Source organism: Adiantum capillus-veneris, chromosome 5 (genome assembly GCF_014529385.1).
Source record: "Adiantum capillus-veneris isolate H3 chromosome 5, ASM1452938v2, whole genome shotgun sequence".
In the NCBI taxonomy this organism is placed as follows: Eukaryota; Viridiplantae; Streptophyta; class Polypodiopsida; order Polypodiales; family Pteridaceae; genus Adiantum; species Adiantum capillus-veneris.
Window position 1 is genome coordinate 58,036,089 of NC_140935.1, and position 20,745 is coordinate 58,056,833.

The 20,745-nt window shown below is 42.9% G+C and overlaps 1 protein-coding gene across 1 annotated transcript; it reads right to left on the reverse strand.

Moving 5' to 3' along the window:
• Positions 1-11,806: 11,806 nt before the first annotated feature.
• On the reverse strand, positions 11,807-14,053 carry LOC147457362 (uncharacterized). The gene has a single exon (XM_086512252.1). It carries the CDS (start codon positions 13,125-13,127, stop codon positions 12,399-12,401), a length of 729 nt encoding a protein of 242 aa, XP_086368378.1. The 5' UTR covers positions 13,128-14,053; the 3' UTR covers positions 11,807-12,398.
• Positions 14,054-20,745: the final 6,692 nt, after the last annotated feature.

Consider the following 20,745-nt stretch of genomic DNA (forward strand, 5'->3'; position numbering starts at 1 on the left):
GTGTGGCAAGAAGTACAGGCTTTGGTGCAAAAGGAAGGTGAGCCAGTAGATGCGTACATACGTAAGTTTTCATTGGCATGGGAGCGAATGTGCAAGGCCTTAGCACCACAGGTACCCCCGCCTGACATGATGAAGAAGGACAGGTTCTTGGCTGGTCTTTGGGAGAATATACGTTGGAGAGTGGAGCTAAAGAAGCCTAGGACATATGAAGATGCACTAGAGGTATCAAGGAACAAAGAGTGGAAGCTGAGGAAAATGAGCCAGCTAGGGGTGGAGTCTTTGCCAATGAGGTCTGAATTTCAGCCTATAGAGTCTTTACAAGGGGGCATGTCAGGGGTTCATCATGAACCAGTGGTTCCTGTTACTACTCAGGTTATGCCAGCAATGGTCACTACATCGGTGCAAGATAATGGGCTAAGGCAAGACATGAGGCAAATGGTAGATTTGATGAAGAATCTCAGCCTAAACATGCTAGGTCAAGTGGGAAATAATCGAGGTCGAGGGCGGTTTGCAAATCAGCCAGGAGGTGAAGAAAGGCCTAGGAATGGTGTTGGACAAAGCAATGGTAGGTTTTGGAGGCAGACGCCCACATGTTATAATTGTGGAGAGTTGGGTCACATCAGCCCGCAATGTGATAAGCCACCAAGGATGGGGGGAGACATGTATCCATTGCCAAGACAGGTGCTAACTAGGTCAAATGATTATGGCATCGAAATTAAGGGAGACGAAGGAACCAGTGGACTGACCCAGGAGGAAAAGGGAAAGACAAAAGTGCTAAGTGTAGTCCCTTGGAGAAGGCATCAAAGCTAGAGGATACATTAGTGATGCCTATTGGGAAGAGGACCACAGAGGATAAGGAAGGAAGAAGTGCCCCAGGTCCTAGTAAGAAGAAAGGAAAGAGCCATGAAGGCGAGGATGTCAAGGCCAAGAGGAAAAGGAGAGCTTGTCGAAAGTTTCATGTTTCAGATTTTCCACTAGGGGATGGGCAATTAAGCTTTGACTTGAAGGAGGATCTAACGAGCAGGAAGGCAGATGTTACTTTTGGGCAGCTTATAGAGATGGTGCCTAAGCTAAAGCGACAGTGGAAGAGGATGGTTAACCCAATGGAGAAAGAGCCAGAGAGAGGTTTAGTGAAGGTGTTGGCAATGGATGAGCTACCAGACATTTGTCCAATAGTAGATGTGTGACATAAAAGGAAAAATTTGGGACAACGTTATGTGGATGGCGGAGCCCAAATATGCGTCATAACACACTCATGCGTTGAGAAGATGGGTCTCACAGTGGCTGGGGTGTCAGGTTTTCGGATCAGATTGGCAAACCATCAAAAAGTAAAATGCTTGGGTGTTGTAAAGAGCTTAGAAGTGGAGGCATATGATACAAAGGCAATGGTTGATTTTCATGTGATGCCAGCAGGGTTGGGAGCATATCCTATTATACTGGGAAGACCATGGTTACGTGCAGTGGGAGCTGTTCAAGATTGGCGACATGGTACGATTAGCCTCTATGGAAAGACAGGTACCAAGAAGCTTTATAATATGGACACAAGGAAACGATTAGAGGAGATTTATGAAGATGAGGATGAGTCTAGTGATGAAGACTCTTCCACACTGATAGATGAGGACAGTGATAGCACTACCAGCAGTGATGAGGATGCTGATGTTGCATTTCTTTTGATGGACAAAGAAATACAGGAGTTTGGTTTAGTTGCATTTGCGAATGGGGTTGAAGATGGAAGTGAAGGGCCTTATGAAGTGATTGAAGGGCTGATGCAAACCAAGGTTGAGTTGTCAAAGAAGCAGGAATTAATGACACAAATGATCAGTGGAGACCTCTCAGCTATGGAGAAGGACATATATTTGCATATGCTGGCTAGTTTTCCTGATTTGTTCATTACTTCATATGAAGAGATCAGAGGGTTCAAGGGTGAAGAGATGCATATAGAGCTGAAAGAAGGTGCTAAGCCAGTGCGACAAAGGCTAAGAAGGATGGGTCAAGAGCAAATGGAAGCCTTGCGAGAAGAGGTGGACAAGTTGTTGAAGGCAGGGTTCATAGTCCCTGTGGAGACCACAGAATGGGTGAGTCCAGTAGTAGTCAGTCCAAAGAAGGATGGGAAGTGGAGGATTTGTGTAGATTTTAAACCCTTAAATGCAGCCACTAAGAAGAACCCATATCCTCTTCCATTCATTGATCAGATCTTGGATTCAGTGGCAGGTTTTGAGAGGTACAATGTGTGTGATGGTTTTTCAGGCTATTTTCAATTGAAGATTGCTCTTAAAGACCGCACAAAGACAACTTTCATTACGCCATGGGGCTGCTATTGCTACACAGTGTTGCCGTTTGGGTTGTCAAATGGACCATCTTTCTATCAAGAGAGAGCAAATTGGGTGTTGGAACCATTCATTGGTAGTTGTGTTAAAGCTTTTATGGATGACATCTGTGTCTATAGCAGTAGGGCTGAACACCATGAGAAGCTGGAGATGGTATTGGCTCGATATGATGAATGTGGAGGACAACTAAATCCAAAGAAATGTCATCTAGCACAGCCAAGGGTGAAGTTATTGGGCCATATGGTGTCAGAAAATGGCATTGAGGCTGATCCAGACAAGGTTAAGTCTATTATTCTTCTTCCATCACCTACGAGTACGAAGCAATTGGCAACCTTTATACACAAAGTGAAGTACATGGCACGGTTTATTCCATTGTCTTCGCAGCTTCTTTATCCATTACAGCAAGTGGCAAAGCATGATCCATTGCAATGGGATGACAAGTGTGAAGAAGTGTTTCAAGAGGTGAAAGAGGTGTTAGGGGGGTTGTCAGCCATGCAGGCTCCTGATTGGGAGAAAGTTTTTTATGTAAATCCATCAGTAGGGGATGATGCCATTGGAGGTATGCTATTGCAAAAGGGGAAGGGCAGCCATTATATGAGGCCAGTGTATTGTGCAAGCCGAGTGAAGTTGGTAGCGGAGAGAAAGTTATCGGAAGTAGAGCTAGTGATGGCCAGTGTAATATTTGCTTGTCGACAATTTCGTCATTACTTGCTACCACGGCCTTTTGTTTTCTTGACAAGTTATGCCTTTTTGCCACAGTTAATTAATGGTATTAACATGTCAAATGTGGTGAAGAAATGGGTAATTGAGCTGCAAGAGTTTGAGTTCTCTTTTCTAGTGGAAGATAGTACAAGGGCTACCCTAGCTGATTTGTTGACCTACAAGGAGAATCCCCTTATTGTTAAGGAAGAGGTGGTGAGAAAGGTAGTTGAAGAAGTGCCACACATCAGCAATGCACATGTGTTGTTCTTTGATGGTTCATACAGAAAGAGCCACGATGCAGCTTCAGGGGGTATAGCACTTTATGATCTAGAGGGGAAGCTAGTATGCAAGAGAGGGTTCAAATTGGATGCGCATAGTAACAATGAGGCTGAATATGCTACATTGGAAGTCGGATTACACATTTGTTTGAAGCATGGGGTTCGAAGGTTGAGCATAAAAGGTGATGCCTTGTTAGTGGTGAAGCAAGTGTTGGGTGTGTGGAAGAGCAAGAACACCTCATTGAAGGAAATGTGCTTCAGAATTAAAGGCCTGTTTAAAAAGTTTGAAGCATGGAGCATCAAACACATTGAACGTGATCTAAATGGAGAGGCACATGAAGCAGCTCAAGGCATGATTGGGGAGCTATTCGTGTTGAGGACCAATTTACCTCTTTATCATGGCCGGGAAAGTTTGGCTCAAGAAGAGGAGTTTTTGCTAACAGGAATCATTCCAAAGGAGATTCAGAAGTCTAAGAAGTATGGCTTTGTGCGTAGAGCATACAGGTACAAATTGATTGGTGATGTCTTATACATGAAAGGGGCTGATCTCGTGTTGAGACGTGTACCTTGGCGGGAGGAGCTTTACAGAGTGTTGGAAGAGAATCATGAAGGCGCATGTGGTGGCCATTTTGCTCTAAAGATCACCTTGCATAAGATTTTGCAAGAGGGGTATGTATGGCCTAGTTTGCACAAGGATGTTCACCATTGGTGTAGGTCTTGCAATAGGTGTCAAGCATTTGGGAAGAGAGTGCTGAAGCCAGAGCTACGAAAAACCATTATGGCGTTTGATGTGTTTGAAAAGTGGGGGATTGATGCAATAGGCCCGTTACCTATCACAAGCAGGGGCAAAAGCTATATTTTGACGGCAGTGGACTATCTTTCTAGATGGGCAGAGGCTATAACAGTAAAACAGATCACTGCAAAGGATGTGGCAAAATTTGTGTATGATGAAATATGTTGCAAGTTTGGGGTTCCATTAGAGCTACTTTCAGATAAGGGGCCAGGATTTAGGGCTAAACTGCTAGACTTCTTATGCACAAAGATGAAGATTAAGCACCAGCATACCACTCCTTATTACCCACAGTGTAATGGCTTAAATGAAAGATTCAATGGTGAGTTGGTATAAATTCTTTCTAAAGTGACAGAGCACCAAGGAAAGAATTGGGATTTGGAATTGCCTAGTGCATTATGGGCTTACCGTACTTCGGTGAAGACAGGTACAGGGTTTACTCCATTTCATTTGGTGTATGGAAAGGAAGCACTATTGCCTGTGGAGGTAGAGTTGCCTGCGGTCAAGATGTTAGAGAAGTTACTTGGGCCGCCTAGTGATGCATTCAAAGAGAGGCTCTTGCAGTTACAAGAGGTCCAGTTGGATAGGATGAGCGCATTGGAGCATTATGGGCAGATGCAGGATAAGGCTTTGGCAAAGATAAATGAAAAGGTCAAAAGTAAGGGTATCAAGAAACATGACTTGGTTTTGCGCTACAACAGTAAGCTGGACAACACCTTCCAAAAGAAGTTTCAAATTAAGTGGGAAGGCCCTTTCAAGGTAGTGGAGTGTTTTCCAAATGGCACATATCAGCTCGCTAACCTGGATGGTGTTCTACATAAGTCAAGGGTAAATGGATTGCGTCTTAAATTGTATCATGCTAGATTGATGATGGTGGAGCACGATGAGCTGTCTGTGGAGCAAGCAATGTTGGTGAAGGATGAAGAGACCTGTGATGCGACGAGTCTCATATCTCTCTTTGCTGCTACTGATCATGAATGATCTAGCAGGCTAGGGGATGGGCAAATTATGTCAGGAGTTTTTTGGAGCAAGGGATTGTGCATATGTACATATACATGCATGGTGCATCAAATAAAGGATTGCCCATTTTCCTTAGCCAGGTGGTTATGTGGGGCCCACATGTGTACAGGTAGGACAGTGTGTACATAGTGCATCGATTTTCACTATCATCAGTACATACTATAATGAGGAGTTTATAGCGCGTAAAACTTCTCGAGGAAGCTACCCGCGGGCCGACGACGTGAGGTAAGCAGGTGCGTCAGATGGCATCGAGTGGCGTCAGGAGGCCGAACGGGGTCAATATTTGCACGTGGATGAATACGGACACAAAGTGGTGTTTTCTTGTGAGAGTTATGCAGAAAGGTCATCATTAGGACCACTTTTTGGGGCCACTTCACGTGGTGGCGAGATGCATTATTGGAAAAAATCTGAGTGCCAGGTGTGCGAATGATGCAAAAAGGTGACAACTATGCACTGTGAGGTCAGTTTTTGGTCTGTTCGGGGTCCGTTTGAGGTCATCTAAAAGGCCAAGGGTGCCCAAATAAAAAAGCTAAGTGTGGGAACTGAAAAAATAGAGAGAAGACCAGAAAAAACGTGGAGAAGAGAGGAGGAACAGCCGCAGGTGTGTTTTTGGTGTTTTTGGAGCCTGTTTTGGCCGTAAACTGCTCATCCGAGGTCGGATTTGAGCACTTTGACATTGTAGACTGGGGTTTTGGGCCGTTCCGGACGCGATGGCGCTGTCCATTTTTCCAAATTCCTCACTCTTTTCCTGCTATTTTTCTGTGTAAGTTTCTCCTATGAGCGAAGTTCTGCTCCAGTTTGTGATTGTATCTGGTATCTTTTACCCATATTGTGTGAGCTGTTTGCCCCATTGGTGTTGGCCCAAGCTCATTTGTATCTAAAAATTAGAAATTCTCCTCTTTTGAGCTGAGTTTTTTTTGTGTGTGTGTGTGTGTGTGTGTGTGTGTGGAGTGGGCAAGTGGATAGTCTCTCTCCTCTCACTCCAGAGGTGTGTTCCCTGTCTCGGCCAGGTGTGTTGTCTACGCCGAGTGGTGCCCCATAGTGTGTGTGTGTGTGTGTGTATCTTCCCAAGAGTGTGTGTCGGGTCGTTATAGAGGCGCTGTGTGTGTTTTCATCCCGCTCACAACGGGTCGAGAGAAACGACACAGATGGGCAGGTTGAGATAGCCACAAAGGGGCATGAGCAAGCCAGAGTGGACCCCGAGGCAGTCATGGAAGAAACAGAGACAGTTATGGAGGAGCCAGCAAGACACTAAAATGATCAAGTCATGGAGGATCCACAGCCATTAAGGGATGATGAGGGGCAAGAGCAGGCCAGGGTGGGAGCCTGAGGCATATATGGAGTAACCAATATTGAAGGAAAATGATCCAGAGCCTGAGGAGCCTGAGGCTGTTAAGGAGGAGCCTGAGGCAGCCAGGGAGCCAGCTCAAGAAAGGCAAGGGCAAGGCTCTGCATCACAAGGGCCATCCAACGTATCAGATGAGTCAATTATTTTAGATCAAATCAACAAAGAGAATGAAGAGGAGTTGAGAGTCCTGTTGAGCTCAGTTCCTCTGCATGCGCAGATACAGCTGCCTGCAAGGTCATAGGAGGCTTGCATTTTCAATCTCGATCATCCAGACTTCCGGTGCATGCGCAATTTCACCGACTCGCTTGCAACGAATGAGGTCGTCAATGTTTCTTTGTGGTAATTCTCATGCTCTTTAATTCTCATGTTCATTAAATGGGTCTCTACCGAGACACGGGTCAATACCAAGCGAGAAAATGGCTTATGAAATTGGATAGTGGTACTACTCGCTCGATATTGATCCATGTCTTTGGGGTAGTCGCCAAGTTTTTCTTTATAATGGCTCACTACCGTTAAGACATGGGTCAATACCAAGCAAGTCAGTGGCGGATGGAATTCGATAGCTGCCCCACTCGCTCGGTATTGACTCACGGATTTGTGGCAGTGACAGCCCGCTGAAATACCTCAAGTCTAATCTCTGCCATTTGTTCAAGACAAAGTATATGTAATAGATCCGATGATATCGCCTTATCTGCAGAACAACTCAGTTTCCTTTTTGAGTATGATGAACTGGTTTAGCAGAGTCAACTTTGACCTAGCGCGCTTTCTGGTCACTGCGTACAATCAATCGTGAGTATTTTCTTGCCTTGTAAAAAACATGTTGCATTGAGAATCTCTCCTCATCTTTGATGGTGTCTTTGTAGTGATCATTGGAGTCTGATGTTATTTGACATGAAAGCTAAGATTGTTTACTACGCAAACTTCAGGCAAAGCAGGGCGTTTCACGGTCGTGTAAAAACGTAAGGTCCATTTGGGTACATTTGGAAAGCAGTGTCTCTTTATAATGTGTTGCTGACTCAAGTGGTTATGTATGTAGTGCCGCGAAAAACTTGTATGCTGTGTAGAGCATCTTTTGTTAGAACATGATTTAGGAAATGTAGTCCGACACGAACGGGTAACCGTGCCCACGCAGACTGATGACTATAGATGTGGCTGGCAAACCTGTTTGAATGTCCTGTTGCTCATGAGTCAAATTATGGATATACCGAACGTAAGTAATCTGCTGTTTTATTGTTTGCTGCAACGTATGTATGAAGCAACAAATGTCTGTATCACGCTTCTACAGGAACTTCGATTACATAACCACACTCCCAACGATGTGCAACATTTTTTTGTAATGGCCATCCAGCATATTATAATCTTGGTAAATAGATGCACAAGAGAGGAAGCGGCGAGAGCTGAGGAGTTCGAAGAGGCTCGCATTAACAAAATGACGCAACGCCACAATCAGACTCAAGAAGAAGTTCGAAATATGCAAGAAACAATAAGCCAATATTATGCGGACGCTGTAGAAGTAGAGGAATGGGCTACACGTCGACGACAAGAGCAAGAACAACGTAAAGCTTCACAGGTGCAAGAAGCATGGGAAGCCATGGAAGAGGCCCATGATTTTGAGCGACGCGAAAGGATGCCCGAGACCAGCGTTCCCAGAGGTAGAGGTAGCAGCAACCGGAGCAGAGGGCAAGGGACGAGTGGCATAAACCGGGGGAGAGGACAGGGGACGAGTGGCACAAACCGGGGGAGAGGACAGTAGCAGGGAAAGGGAGCAATTTACTTGTATAAATCTTGACAGAAACAACACAATATGTAAAGTTTTGAAATATTGAAAATGTACATTTTTGAAACATTGTTTGACCGCCAAAAAATGTCTTTGCATTAGTCATTTTGAAGAGTACATCATGGTTTGCATGGCATCAAAGCTCTTTGTGTGCCAAGGTATGTGACTTAGCTTCCGGTGGAAGCAATTAAGTGAAGTGTATTTGTTAGTGACTCCTTGCACAATGTTGTTTTCTCCTTACGCCTTGGAATCTGAAAAGTTAGATTTTGTCTTAGTGTATTAAAGACAATCAAAATTTATCGATTTAGTAAGCACCTTTCTATTGTTGAGACTGAATGCATACAATTCCGGCAAAAGTGGAAGTTCTTCACATGTAAGATCTATCCTGAGCTGTGCAAGAGTTGTGCTTGACATTGTCTCCATCACAGTAAGTAGGCTGTCTCGAAAGTAGAGCTCCATTGATAAAGGTTTGTTCTCGAGGCTGTTCTCTGTATCTTGGTCGAGTGGAATAAGTTGCCCACTAAGAAGATGATATCTAATATAGTAAAACGATACTAAGAAATTTTGAGAGCTTATAATGAACTTGCAAATTATGGACTTCTTTTGCAAAATACAGATTTTGTTCTGTGATTGTTTTCTATCCCAATTATCATCTAAAAAGTCCAAACAGCTCTCAGACTTGCAAATGAACATTGTTGCGATAGTTCTTATTTGCTCATCGAAGAAAAAATCTACAAACACTTCAAGAGGCATAAATAGTGCGAGCCGAACTATTTTTGTGGCAATTGAATACTTGAGGGACTTTTGTATATCTTGAAACAACTTATTCCTAAAGCTTTCACTAGTTTGCGAAGCAGGCAAGGACCAATCCTTGCTGTCAAAGGATGGAAGTGACAAAGGAGCTACACGACCCCAACCAATGGAAGTTCTCGGTTCCACATATGACATATCATAAAAGAAAATTCCATTATCTGCAAGTTCCTTGTGTTGTGTTCCTCGGTACATTTGCTTACCAATAAACGCATGGAAAGCATCAAAAATCCCAACTATGCTCTCAACTGGTTGCCAATCTGTTCTATTCGATAGATAAATATTTGAAACATACCAAAGATGATATCCATCACTTAATATTCGAATATAATCATGCACTAAGCGATATGCTGAAATAACTTACAGTTGGGTCGATGCCTTGGAAAACTTGGAGGAGATGTTTGCAACCTGAAGTGTACATGCTGGAAAGCATGTTGTATAAGGATCTCTTTCACCCGCTTGCTTTTTGCACAGACTTTAAACTCTTTAACTTGACCCTTGAAAGCCTCCACGAAATCATTACGTTGCCTCCTCTTCCTCCTCCTAGTTTGCAGTAGAACCCAACTTCCGATAGTTATTCGAGATGGAATCCATACTTGATCGTCTATAGTATAACTGTTAAAAATGCTAACAGAGTCAATGGTAGTGCTAAGCCTTCGATAAGTAGACATGGTGTGCAGTAGAATGAATACATAGAAAGGTTAGCGTAAATATGAAAAAGGGAAGAAGTTTTGAGAGGAAAGTGGAGCTACTCAAAAAGTCATATTTGGGCGGGAACAAAGATACTAGATAGAGTCTTCAATAAAAGTTCTGAAATTCCTCGATACAGAGTTAGTACGACTTACGACATTTATGCCTTGAAAGCGTGAAATTGTGCAATTTGATGAACCAAAATAATATTTCCTCCCTTTTTTAAAAAAGAGCTTGACTCCAAAATGTCGATTTTCAACGTAACGTCAGCCTCTTCCTCATTGGTCAAGCGCCACTCTCTCTCTCTAGAGTTAAAAGGCCCAAAAGTGAGTCCAGCTTTCTCCTAATGAGGAATGGCTGTATCTCCTCGCTTATATGTCTAAATGTGCTCACTATTGGCTCTAAAACTTCTTTCTCTACTTAGAAAATGATGTCACCATCGTTGATGTGACATTTTGAGCTATTTTTGAGCTATTTTTGACCATTTTATGACCATTTTTAGCCAAAAAATACCCCTTTTAGTCCGTAAAAAGCCCAAACAAACTAGGAAAAATTCCTGAATCTGTGGGAAAGTCCATTGAGCTCATCTTTCATGTTGAACCTCATTTTTCTACTTGGTAAGCGCGGTATGTTACTGCAGATATTACCACGATTATTGCTTTCAAACCACTACAGCGATTTGAGCCGCGGTTATTGCCGCGTACACAATTTTTTCTCTCTCCATTTTTCTTTGTTTTTCTGCGGGAATGCTAGCGGTTATAGATTACTCGTCTTATAGTGATAAAGATGGTGAAGAATGCCTAGCCGTTCGTATCTCATGAAGTCATTTGTAAAGGCCAGCTAAAGTTAGACACATGTATTTTTTTTGAGATTAAGTAGTTGACATGTAAAGACTTTCTACCTCTCATGCACAAGGACTAATCTTTTCCATATGACGACTATCCATTGTGGTTTACCAAAATGCTGCGGTATGTGATCACGCAACCTATGGACTTCACCAACATAGCTCTGTCCAACGTTGTGGATGATATTCGAATCGAGATAGTGGTTGTGTCCACAGAGGAGTTGAGGTATACATTTGTTGTTGCAGCCATGGAAACACATGATGCCATAGGGAGAGCTTCAAACAGAGTTGCAAACCACGTCGTCATCGCAATATCCAATAGATCTCCTCATCATCTAGGGAGTTGGTGTGCGAGATAAAGCTTTTGACATAGTAGCTATATGATATAGAGGAGTGGTGCTAGCTATAACATTTCATGACAGTAATCGAGCACCCCGACTCTATTGAGCCTCCACAAGTTTCTCATGTTGTGCTTATTGGCCCAAGTCCTATATCCTCATCACTCTGTCACTCGTGGAGTGGCCACCACAGGATTGTGTGTGGCTATATATTCCCGACTCTCATGTAGAGTATGATGCTCTGAAAAGCTTGTGTCATATGCACTATAGACATGTCTCCGAACATGTATACTATATTTAAGAGGTGAAAGGAATAGTCAGGCTTGGTAGAATTTGAAAACAAAGTGCATGAATGTGTGATTGGTAACCTAAACCTTTCACTATGATTATACTTTTGACTTGAAATATGGATTATCTATCCTGTGTATATGAGTAATGACCTATAAATGGATCACTGTTTTGACAACACTTGTAAATAAACTAGTGTATAAATAGCCTAAAATATAGTCTGATTTGCAAAATTTCCACTTAAGAATTGGCTTTAAGGGATATATATATACATGGAAAATATGTAAATCTTGTGAAGGTATGCAGGAACAAGTAATTATAGCTCAATGAAGATTATTACCCAGTGCCCACATTACTCGCAGCATTTTGCGCATGTAAACTTTTTTACCAATGGACGGGGAAACACAATTACAGTATAATGTGGAATGGTAGATTACACTGAAAAGATTACCTGCACTCAAGCAAATCTATATTCTTTGTTCCACTTCATAACCATATTCAGCATATTATGCTAAACCAAAGTCATTGTAGTCACATTAAGTACGCTATTCCATAGTACCTTATCGGCTATTGCAATAGATAATTGGCCCATGATGAAAACAATTTGTTCCTTTAAAACATTGAAACCTTGCAGATACATTGGGAGATAATATGTACAACAGGGATATTTGTGACAAGGAAGCATGTTACAATATAGTTCCTTGGGCAATGAAATAGAAATTAAGAACAGAAAAGTGATGCATCTGCAAGCTGATCATCGTACTGTGATTTACGTTCTTGACAATAGCATTGTGAAGAGTTTGTATGAGGAAATTGAGATCCGCAGCATATTGTCATGAACGTTAGCCAGATGCTGTGTCGATCATTTACGATCAATTACGCATTTACAATGTCCATTGCTCGATCCGGAGCTGCGCCTGCAGCAGCTTTGATTGATCGACTAGACTTGTATCAGTATGGGGCAATCAATCAAAATGTATGATGGCTGCAGTAGCTTCAAGCAAGGTTACTCACTAATCACACATCTGATCAGTGCTGCAAATGCCTCGGATTTGGTATAAGAGCTCTGCCTAAATTAGAGGGAGAAATCAGCATGATTAATTAGTTGAGTATCAAGCTTGAGGAATATTTATTAGAATTGTAAGAGCAATATTGTAAAGAAGTGCAGTAGCATAATTAGGCGAAGCTACTTGTCGAAGAGGGCTCTGATGCAGTCCGGGTATGTGTGTAAATCAGGAGGGCTAATCAGGAAAGTGGCGTGGTTATCTGCAACATTACATGCAGAGTGCCTCGTGCTTACAATTCTCTTGAAAGCAGTGGGCTTTCTCTTGATGGGAGGGGGAGGGCATACCAAATCTTTTGACTCGGGAATGCGGTGCTCTCCTGCCTTCGGTGTCACGCATTCTGATTCCTCATCTTCTTCATTTGCATCTGCGTCATGAGCTGAATCATCTGCTTTGTGAGTTACTGCATTCATTTGCTCTCCATTCTTCAGTAGTATGGCTTGCTCCGAATCATCAACCAGATTCATTACACTCACCATTAATGAATTACAAGTTTGCTTATCGCCAGTTACGGGTATATTAAGCTGCAGCTTGCCACCATCATCAGTAGGCTCCTCCTTATGTGTGAGAGGAGCTGGCTTATAATCAGTTTGTAGACGCAACCGCTTCAGAAGTGGCTGCATGCATAATCCTCCAGCATCCTCCACATCGCTGCATCTGGTTACATCTGCGCTCATTGCTGTGGCAGAAGTAAACGCGTGGCCTGCAGCGTGAGCCCTTTTCTGCTCGATTGCATCGACTTGAATTTCTAATTCCACGCAATGCTTCAGATCATGTGCAGCCCCTTCCTGATGCAAATTGATACGAGAGTCGGGCTCCTGCTCTGCATATGATTGTGCCTGCATTGCCATAGAAAATTGATGTATGAATCTAATTCAAAGCAGTGTGATCTATATGATCTGTAGTTGAATTGCAGCTTGCGGGGCGCATGTGCTTGCGCGCATCAGAATATACTATGCTGGAGATCTATAAATATTCTGCAAGCTTGCAGAGAGGCTGGAGGAGACGGAAGAGTTTAATTGCGGGGCAGAGGGCTAGAAAGGAATAATAATTTATGGTGAATGCGAGAGATGAGCTTTAATGGGGGGTTGTGCATGCAGCAGAGATTTGCACAGGGGTCGCTGGCGGTAAGTTTGAAGGTATAAGAGCTTGAGCTATGTATTATAGGCCGCTGCAGCAGATCAGGGCTAGTGCTATCAGATGCAAGTAACGAGAAGATGTGGGAGGAAAGAGGAGAAAGAGAGAGGGGGACGTAGAAGAAGAGCTATCAGCGATTTAACGGTACAAAAGGGGGGTATTAATCAAGTGGATCTGCTGGATGAATTGTAAGAGAAGCCGCGAGAAACTGTTTTTGCTGCTATACTCTAGCTACTTGTACTCCGCGCAATATTATACGCATGTGCGCGCGCGCCCGTGTGTGACTGTGCGAGAGAGAGAGAGAGGGAGAGATTGAGAGATTGAGAGAGAGGGGTGCAGCAGCTGCAGCTGGTTGGTTTTTGTGATCTGGCTTGAAGCCTGAAGACGGAATGTGGTTAGCGGACACACACACACGTGTAGTGCAGTGCACTTGTGCGGCAAGCGAAATCAATGAGCCCTCTCTCTCTCTCTCTCTCTCTCATACGCACACTGACACCCACATATTGCACAAGCTCCAGATATTTATTATTTAACTTTAGAGGTTGTCTGAACTCTTGCTATCGCAAATCTGGAGAGGAGCTCGAATGTGTGTGGCACACACTATCTTTGGGTGTGAGCAGCCTCCAGAGAGAGAGAGCGAGAGAGAGAGATGAGCTTTGCGTATAGAACCCGGCGGCCTTATGAGCTGCATGCCGTGGGGAGTCGGCCGTCTCATCACGACTCAAAAGCAGCTGGTCTCTGATTGGTTGGGCATGGGCGCCACATAGAAGACCTTCCACAGGCCGAGCGTGTGTACAGTCCCTCGGAAAGCCGAAAAGTGGGGTGAAATTGTAAGGGCTCACACGTGCATGACTAGAGATTAGAGAAAGGGAGAGTAGAGAGAGAGTCTGAGAAATAGCAAGAGCCCGGGAGGATGGATGCCTCCATCGCCATGCAAGTGTACTGGCAAAAAAGGAGCTGAGGGAGTAAAGCTACGTTGCTTTTTAGCGCTCAACTTTTTCTGTTGCGATTTTGATTTGAGAGAGAGAGAGAGTTGAGTAGAGAGAGAAGAAAATAGATAGAGAGAGAGAGAGAGAGAGAGAGAGAGAGAGAGAGAGAGAGAGAGAGAGAGAGAGAGAGAAGTACAAGGCTACAAGCAATTTAGGAAAAGTGATCGAACTGCAGCCTCATGAGATAGAGAGAGTTTGCAGTAATTGAATAGGAAGTTCATCTGAAAGAAACCTCATCTGTGTGTGGAGAGAGAGAGAGAGAGAGAGAGAGAGAGAGAGTTGTTTATACTAGTATAGGCGCTGTGCTAGTACAACTTACAAGAGCTGAGAGAAGAAGAGAGAGAGAGAGCTCATGGACGCACACATACTAGAGTCGGCTCCATACAAATTTTAACTCCTAAAGGCTGCTCTCGCTCCCTGCAAATTATATTCTCTCTCTCTCTCTCTCTCTCTCTCTCTGAATGCCGTCTCAACTCCATGTTTCTCTCAAATGGTACTGAAAGTCTCTTTTTCATTTTTTTTCCCATCAGCGCAGAGAAGGTATAGTAGGGAGAATTTTATACATATCTGTGTCATTTACAACCTATGCACATCTCACCCCCAAGGAGCTATACCGTCGGAACAACTTCCCCAATGGAGCAGTTGGTAACACCCATTGAGCACAACCTTTGAGCCTCGAACCCGCAACCTTGTGGTTATATCACGAAGGCTCTACCAAGTGAGCTACACTCTTTGAACGACTACAAGTCCGTTCTATCGAACAATCGGAGTTTTCTTCACGTTTATCACTAATTCGAAGAGGTCAAACAAAGCAAATCCACATCGTCGCAACCTAAGGATGTTTGCATTGGCTAGGGCTTACCTCCGCACATGCTACCAAGAGAGTGCTATTTCCAATTTTGGTAGAGTTATGGAACCATCAGAGTCAAGGTTTGGGGGGCATGCAACACATTGTGGCCCTCCATTTAGCCCTCGTCATCTGCAGCTATTGGATTACACTTTGTTGACCTCCTCCAATCATGGCATGGCAAGTTAGTGACTAAAATGAGCCCTCATGTTGCCAATTCAGCACCCAAAATGCAATCAGTTCACATTGTAACCCACCTTCTCCACTCGTAACACGATAAGTCAACAGGTGGAATGACAAGTCTGTAATTGGAATGAGGCCGACTGCTTACAAGTCATCAACAACCTTTTTTTTTGTTGAATTTGTGATGGCTCAACAACCACAGACAACTCTTGCTTATATGGTCCTTGTTCTCCTATTGATAGCTCAACCCATGGAACCACTTATGCTCTCACTAACAGCCGACCGGTCACTCATCAAAAAGACATTAGGAAAATTTTGGACTCTCAAATGGGCCATGTAAGGATTACGACTTTCTCCCTCTTGTCCAAAACGCGTGCACGGTAAAATTTTTACAAATGAAATCAAAACTTATCGGACCTTTTGGATTTGAAATGTACTCATCAAGATCTATCCATTGATATATAGCATGCCATCATATTCCTTACATTCGGGAAGATTCTATTTTTTGATGTGCAACTCCGTCTTATAAATGGAATCTCTCCCCACATTTGAGCTTCACTGTGGAGGCCATAATTCCTAAATCAACTCCAAATTTGTCAGAGTTTGGGGATTTAGAACTTACTTTCTAAGATCTTTCCAATGATATGTTGGTTGATAGGGTTTTGACAAAGCATTTATGTACTTCGTCGAGTTGCCCACTTTGGACAAGAGAGGCAAAGTCAAATCTCCTTATAGGGCCGCTTTGAAAGTCCAAATTTTCCCTAATGTACGTGTAGCATGTGTGTTTAAACGATTATTAATAATACAATGATCTTGGAATGTATACCTCTAGGCGCATATAAAATGCATAACAAATTTGAGTGCTTTAAATACCACAAGGTCCAAGAGCTTGCTCCATATGTGACTTGGCGGATCTCTACAATCGAATGGATTGAGAAGTCCCACCAAGAAACTATTGTCAAACCAAGTGTTGGGTACCCCAATAAGAGAACCGACTAACTTTTGATACTTTGTAGCATCAACTATATCTGAGCATTCATATTGTGACAACTTCAACTCGGTTGGAATCCATAGGAGATGAGATAGGTTTGCACTCGGTCATGCCAAGTAGCGAAACAAGCTGAAATCTATCATCTCAAACTTCTTAGCCAAGGTCTCCATAGTAATGTAGATGTGGTTCTCATGTATATCTGTAATCACAAAATCATCCACATAGAGAATACTAAAATTCCCTAACCCGCCTATGTTGAAAATATACAAATCTAAGTCTGCATAAGAATGACGGAAGGAGTGCTATCGAAAGAATGAGTCTATCTTCTGATACCATGACTTGCTTTAGGCCATAGAGAGAATTCCACGACCTGCAAACCATGTCACTGAAATTTGGATCTAAGAACCTTGGAGGTTGCTCCACATGCACCTCCTTCTCTAACTCACCATTGAGGAAAGACGAATGATATCCATGGAAAACATGGGCCAATAAAAAATGGCCATAAGAGAAAAGACTATCCATATAGTCATCATCCTTGTAGTTGATACATAGGTCTCATCGTAGTCCACACCATGAATCTGGAAAAAGCCCTTGGCAAAAAGATGTGCCTTGTGCTTATCCAAACAACCATTAGATTTGTACTTGCTCTTGTAGACCCATTTGGCACCAATGATCTTTCACTTTGCTAGCCACATAACCAACTCCCATGTGTTATTCTTCTTGATAAGAGTAGTTAAGCTCTTTTTGCATGGCCAACTTCTACATCAGTTGTGAAAGGGCCTTCTCAACTATAAGACGGTCTCTATCCTTGATCATTGAGGACATCAAGGCCTAGTTCACATGTAATAAATTCCCATTTGTCTCAACAGCCTGAGATCATTGAGTAGTACTTGAATCATGCCAATTTGGTGGAAAATCTAAAGTAGTTATGCCCCGCAAAGTCTCCAATAGCCACTTTGATAACTTGCTAGGTTTGCCCCCCTGAAGAGGAAGCTACTAGGACATTCTCCTAACATCAACACCTTAGTGACAACCACTATCATTTGCATCAACAAGGATAGGTGCATTCTTCTTCAGAGCCCGAGGGATAGGAAAAGGGTTTATTGACCTCAAGCGGGAAATCCTCATCATGATCTCCTAGGATAGACAAATCAGGGGTGGGATTGTTGTTGAAGACTTGGAAGCGGATGCCCTCTCTAAAGAAACCCTCTTATTGAAGACCACATTATGGCTAAGTAGAATGCCCTTCTTCATTCAATCATAAAATCAATATCCCTAAAAAAGACTATTGTAGCTGACAAGAACCATTTTGTTGGACTTGGGATAAAGTCCCTGTAACATTTGATGGCCTAATAACTTATGTGTAGCGGAAATTAGCATGAACATAGTGGGCATTTCATTAGAATAGATTCCTAATGAGAATTACAAGAGTGCTTGGGTGAAGAGAGCAACAAAAAGCATAACACCTAGTTAGATAGCATCGACAATACTTTCAAAAGAGAGAGAAATTAAGCTATTGACAACAGTTGAGGACCGGATTTGCATGGAGCCGGTCCCCCCTCCAAAAGGCTTTGTATTATGGTTTCTCCCATCAAGAGAGACATTGTACAATACAATTCTTTGTGTTCCTTCAAGACTAGCTAGTGCAATGAAGATGGAAGCTTCATACACCAAGCAAAACACTTAATCAAACACAACTTGAATTATCCCCGTTCTCAGACCCAAGACCTCACACACCTTCGAAGATGGTGAGAGCTAGCAGGGTATGAGAGTAGATTGAGAGGAAGAAGGAGTATCTTACGAGAAAGATGTACATCTCCTCACATAATCACTCATATTAGCATAGCTTAGCTTAGTAATTAGCTTGGTAGAGGAGATGAGCATGCATTGAAGCTTGACTCTTGGTTGGATTTGCATCCACATGCCAAGAGAGTGTTGATGTAGGCTTCTATCTCACTAGCTTGGAGTAGGTGATGAGCTCTCCATTAAAGCTTGGGAGGAGATAGAGTATTCTTCCTTCACACATGGTCAAGTGTGAGTGTGTGTGTGTCAATGCCAAGAAAAAATCAGCCCCCTCTCTCTCTTGGGCGAGCCCTAGCTGCTAATTTGGTCTGGCTTTTGCCTCATTGGACCTCCCCAAGTCAAGCCAATAGGTATTAAGCAGCATAAGTGATAGCCTTCTGACATGTGTCCCCCTTTCCCCTTTTGTGAGAGCTTTAGGTAATTAAATAATTAAACTAAACTCTCATTGGACCCCTTTGTCTCCTGGCCAATAGAAATCAGGCAAGCCATGGGGCTTCTGAATGCTCATTGGACCCTTTGGGAGACTGCCCAATAGTCTTCTAGGAGACTTAATTCTCATTGGTTTCTTTTATTAAATGTTTTTAAATTAATTAAACTACATTTACTCTAGCTTAATTCTCATTGGTCCACTTCAAGGGTCTTCCAATAGGAATTGGGCACACCTTGTGGGCATCTGGCCTAGGGAGCTGACATGTGTCCCTCATTCCCTTTGTGTAAAGGGAGCCTGTGTGTGTGTGTGTGTGTGTGTGTGTGTGTGTGTGTGGCTTTCTCTCTCATCCCCTACCTTTGGGGCTCGCCCCCTCCCATGTAGGGATGTGCAAAGACTTTTAGGGCACACACAAAGCATCCAATTTTCCCTAGGGTTGACCTTTGGACACAACCTTTGAATTTTGGAACCTTAGCATTTTGGAAGTCTTAATGGGCTGAACCTTAGGGTCTTTTTAGCCCATTGTTGCACATGGCTCTTTTGCAGATGCCCCCCCCTTTGGATCCCTATTTTCCCTCCTTTGGATCCCTACTGTGGCCGGTCTGCTGGCTTAACCAATATTCTAGCTTTTTCTCCCTTGGCACTTCCCCACATTAAATGATCAGTTTAATATGAGAAAATCATTTAGGAGAATTAGATATTGATTCTTATGACAGTCCCCCTCTCTTCCTTGGTACATGGACATATCCATCACTCACAAATATCCAAAAATGAGAGGCATTGGGCATTCTATGAAAGTAAATGCTATGGCTATCGGCTTTGTCCACAATGACATTAGTAGGTCTCTATGCTCAAGCATCATCCTAGCCATCTCCACCACATTCCTATTCTTTCACTCCATAACTCCATTCTCTGAGGGTGATCCACTATTTGCAAGCTCTAGCTTGATGCCGTGGTCTACACAAAATTGTATAAAAGCATTGGAGGCGAGATCCCACCTTTGTCTGATCAAATTGTCCTCAACACTTTGTTGCTTTTCTTCTTCACAAGAGTACAATACTTCTTGAAAAGATCAAATGCCTCTAGCTTGTGCTGTACAAAATGTAAAATTGGTAAAATCATCCACCAGCAACTTGAAGTAAAGAAATCCACCCAAAGACAGATTCTCCATAGGTCCACAAAGTTCGGTTTGAATCATCTCCAAAACTACAATAGCTTAGCATGCAAAGTGCTTTTTGTTGCTTCCCACAAATGCAAGTAACACATTTGCCATGCTATATTACTCCCAATATCTAGTAAGCCTTCAATCAAGTGCACTTCACAAAAATCACAATGAAGAGCATCAATGTTCAAATGGCCAAACCAATAATGCCACAAATCACAAGTAGGAGTATCAATCACTCAAGAAAGAGCATTGAGCATGTAGCTAGAGACTGTGCTCCACCATGCCCCCTCTAGCCTCTTGGCTAGAATCTTAGGGGGTTCACCTTCCAAAAATACCTATAGTATGTGTGTTCAAAAGGTATTTATAGAATCCCTCTACACACACACACACACACACACACACACACACACACACACACACACACACACACACACACACACACACACACACACACACACACTTCACCATAAATAAATGGATCCCTTCTTCTTCATAAACATGTAACTTGTTTTTTCAGATTTCTATTTCTCAACGTCTCTTGTACATGTAATTTTGTAATTCTTTGAACTTCTAAAAACCCCTTAGGGTGAACTCATATGCTACACCTACACATTTTGAGGTGGAACCCTTGTGGCCAGAGTCTCAATTCTGTGCTGACAATGCATCCTTTGTGAAAATCACCTCCATGCCTAGCTTGCACACTTTGTGCATACACATGAGATGAAAACCCAGCTTTGGAGCATAAAGAACCTTGAAGGTATGCATACCCCCTCTACCATCTATAATCAACTCCATGGTACCCTTACTATGAATAAGAATCTCAAATTTGTCTCGCCAATGAAAATGGAACCACAATGTCGCTGCAAGTTGGATAATTGATCCTTTGAAGCTTTATTAAGGCATGTCGCATGGGAGTTTTGTTAATAT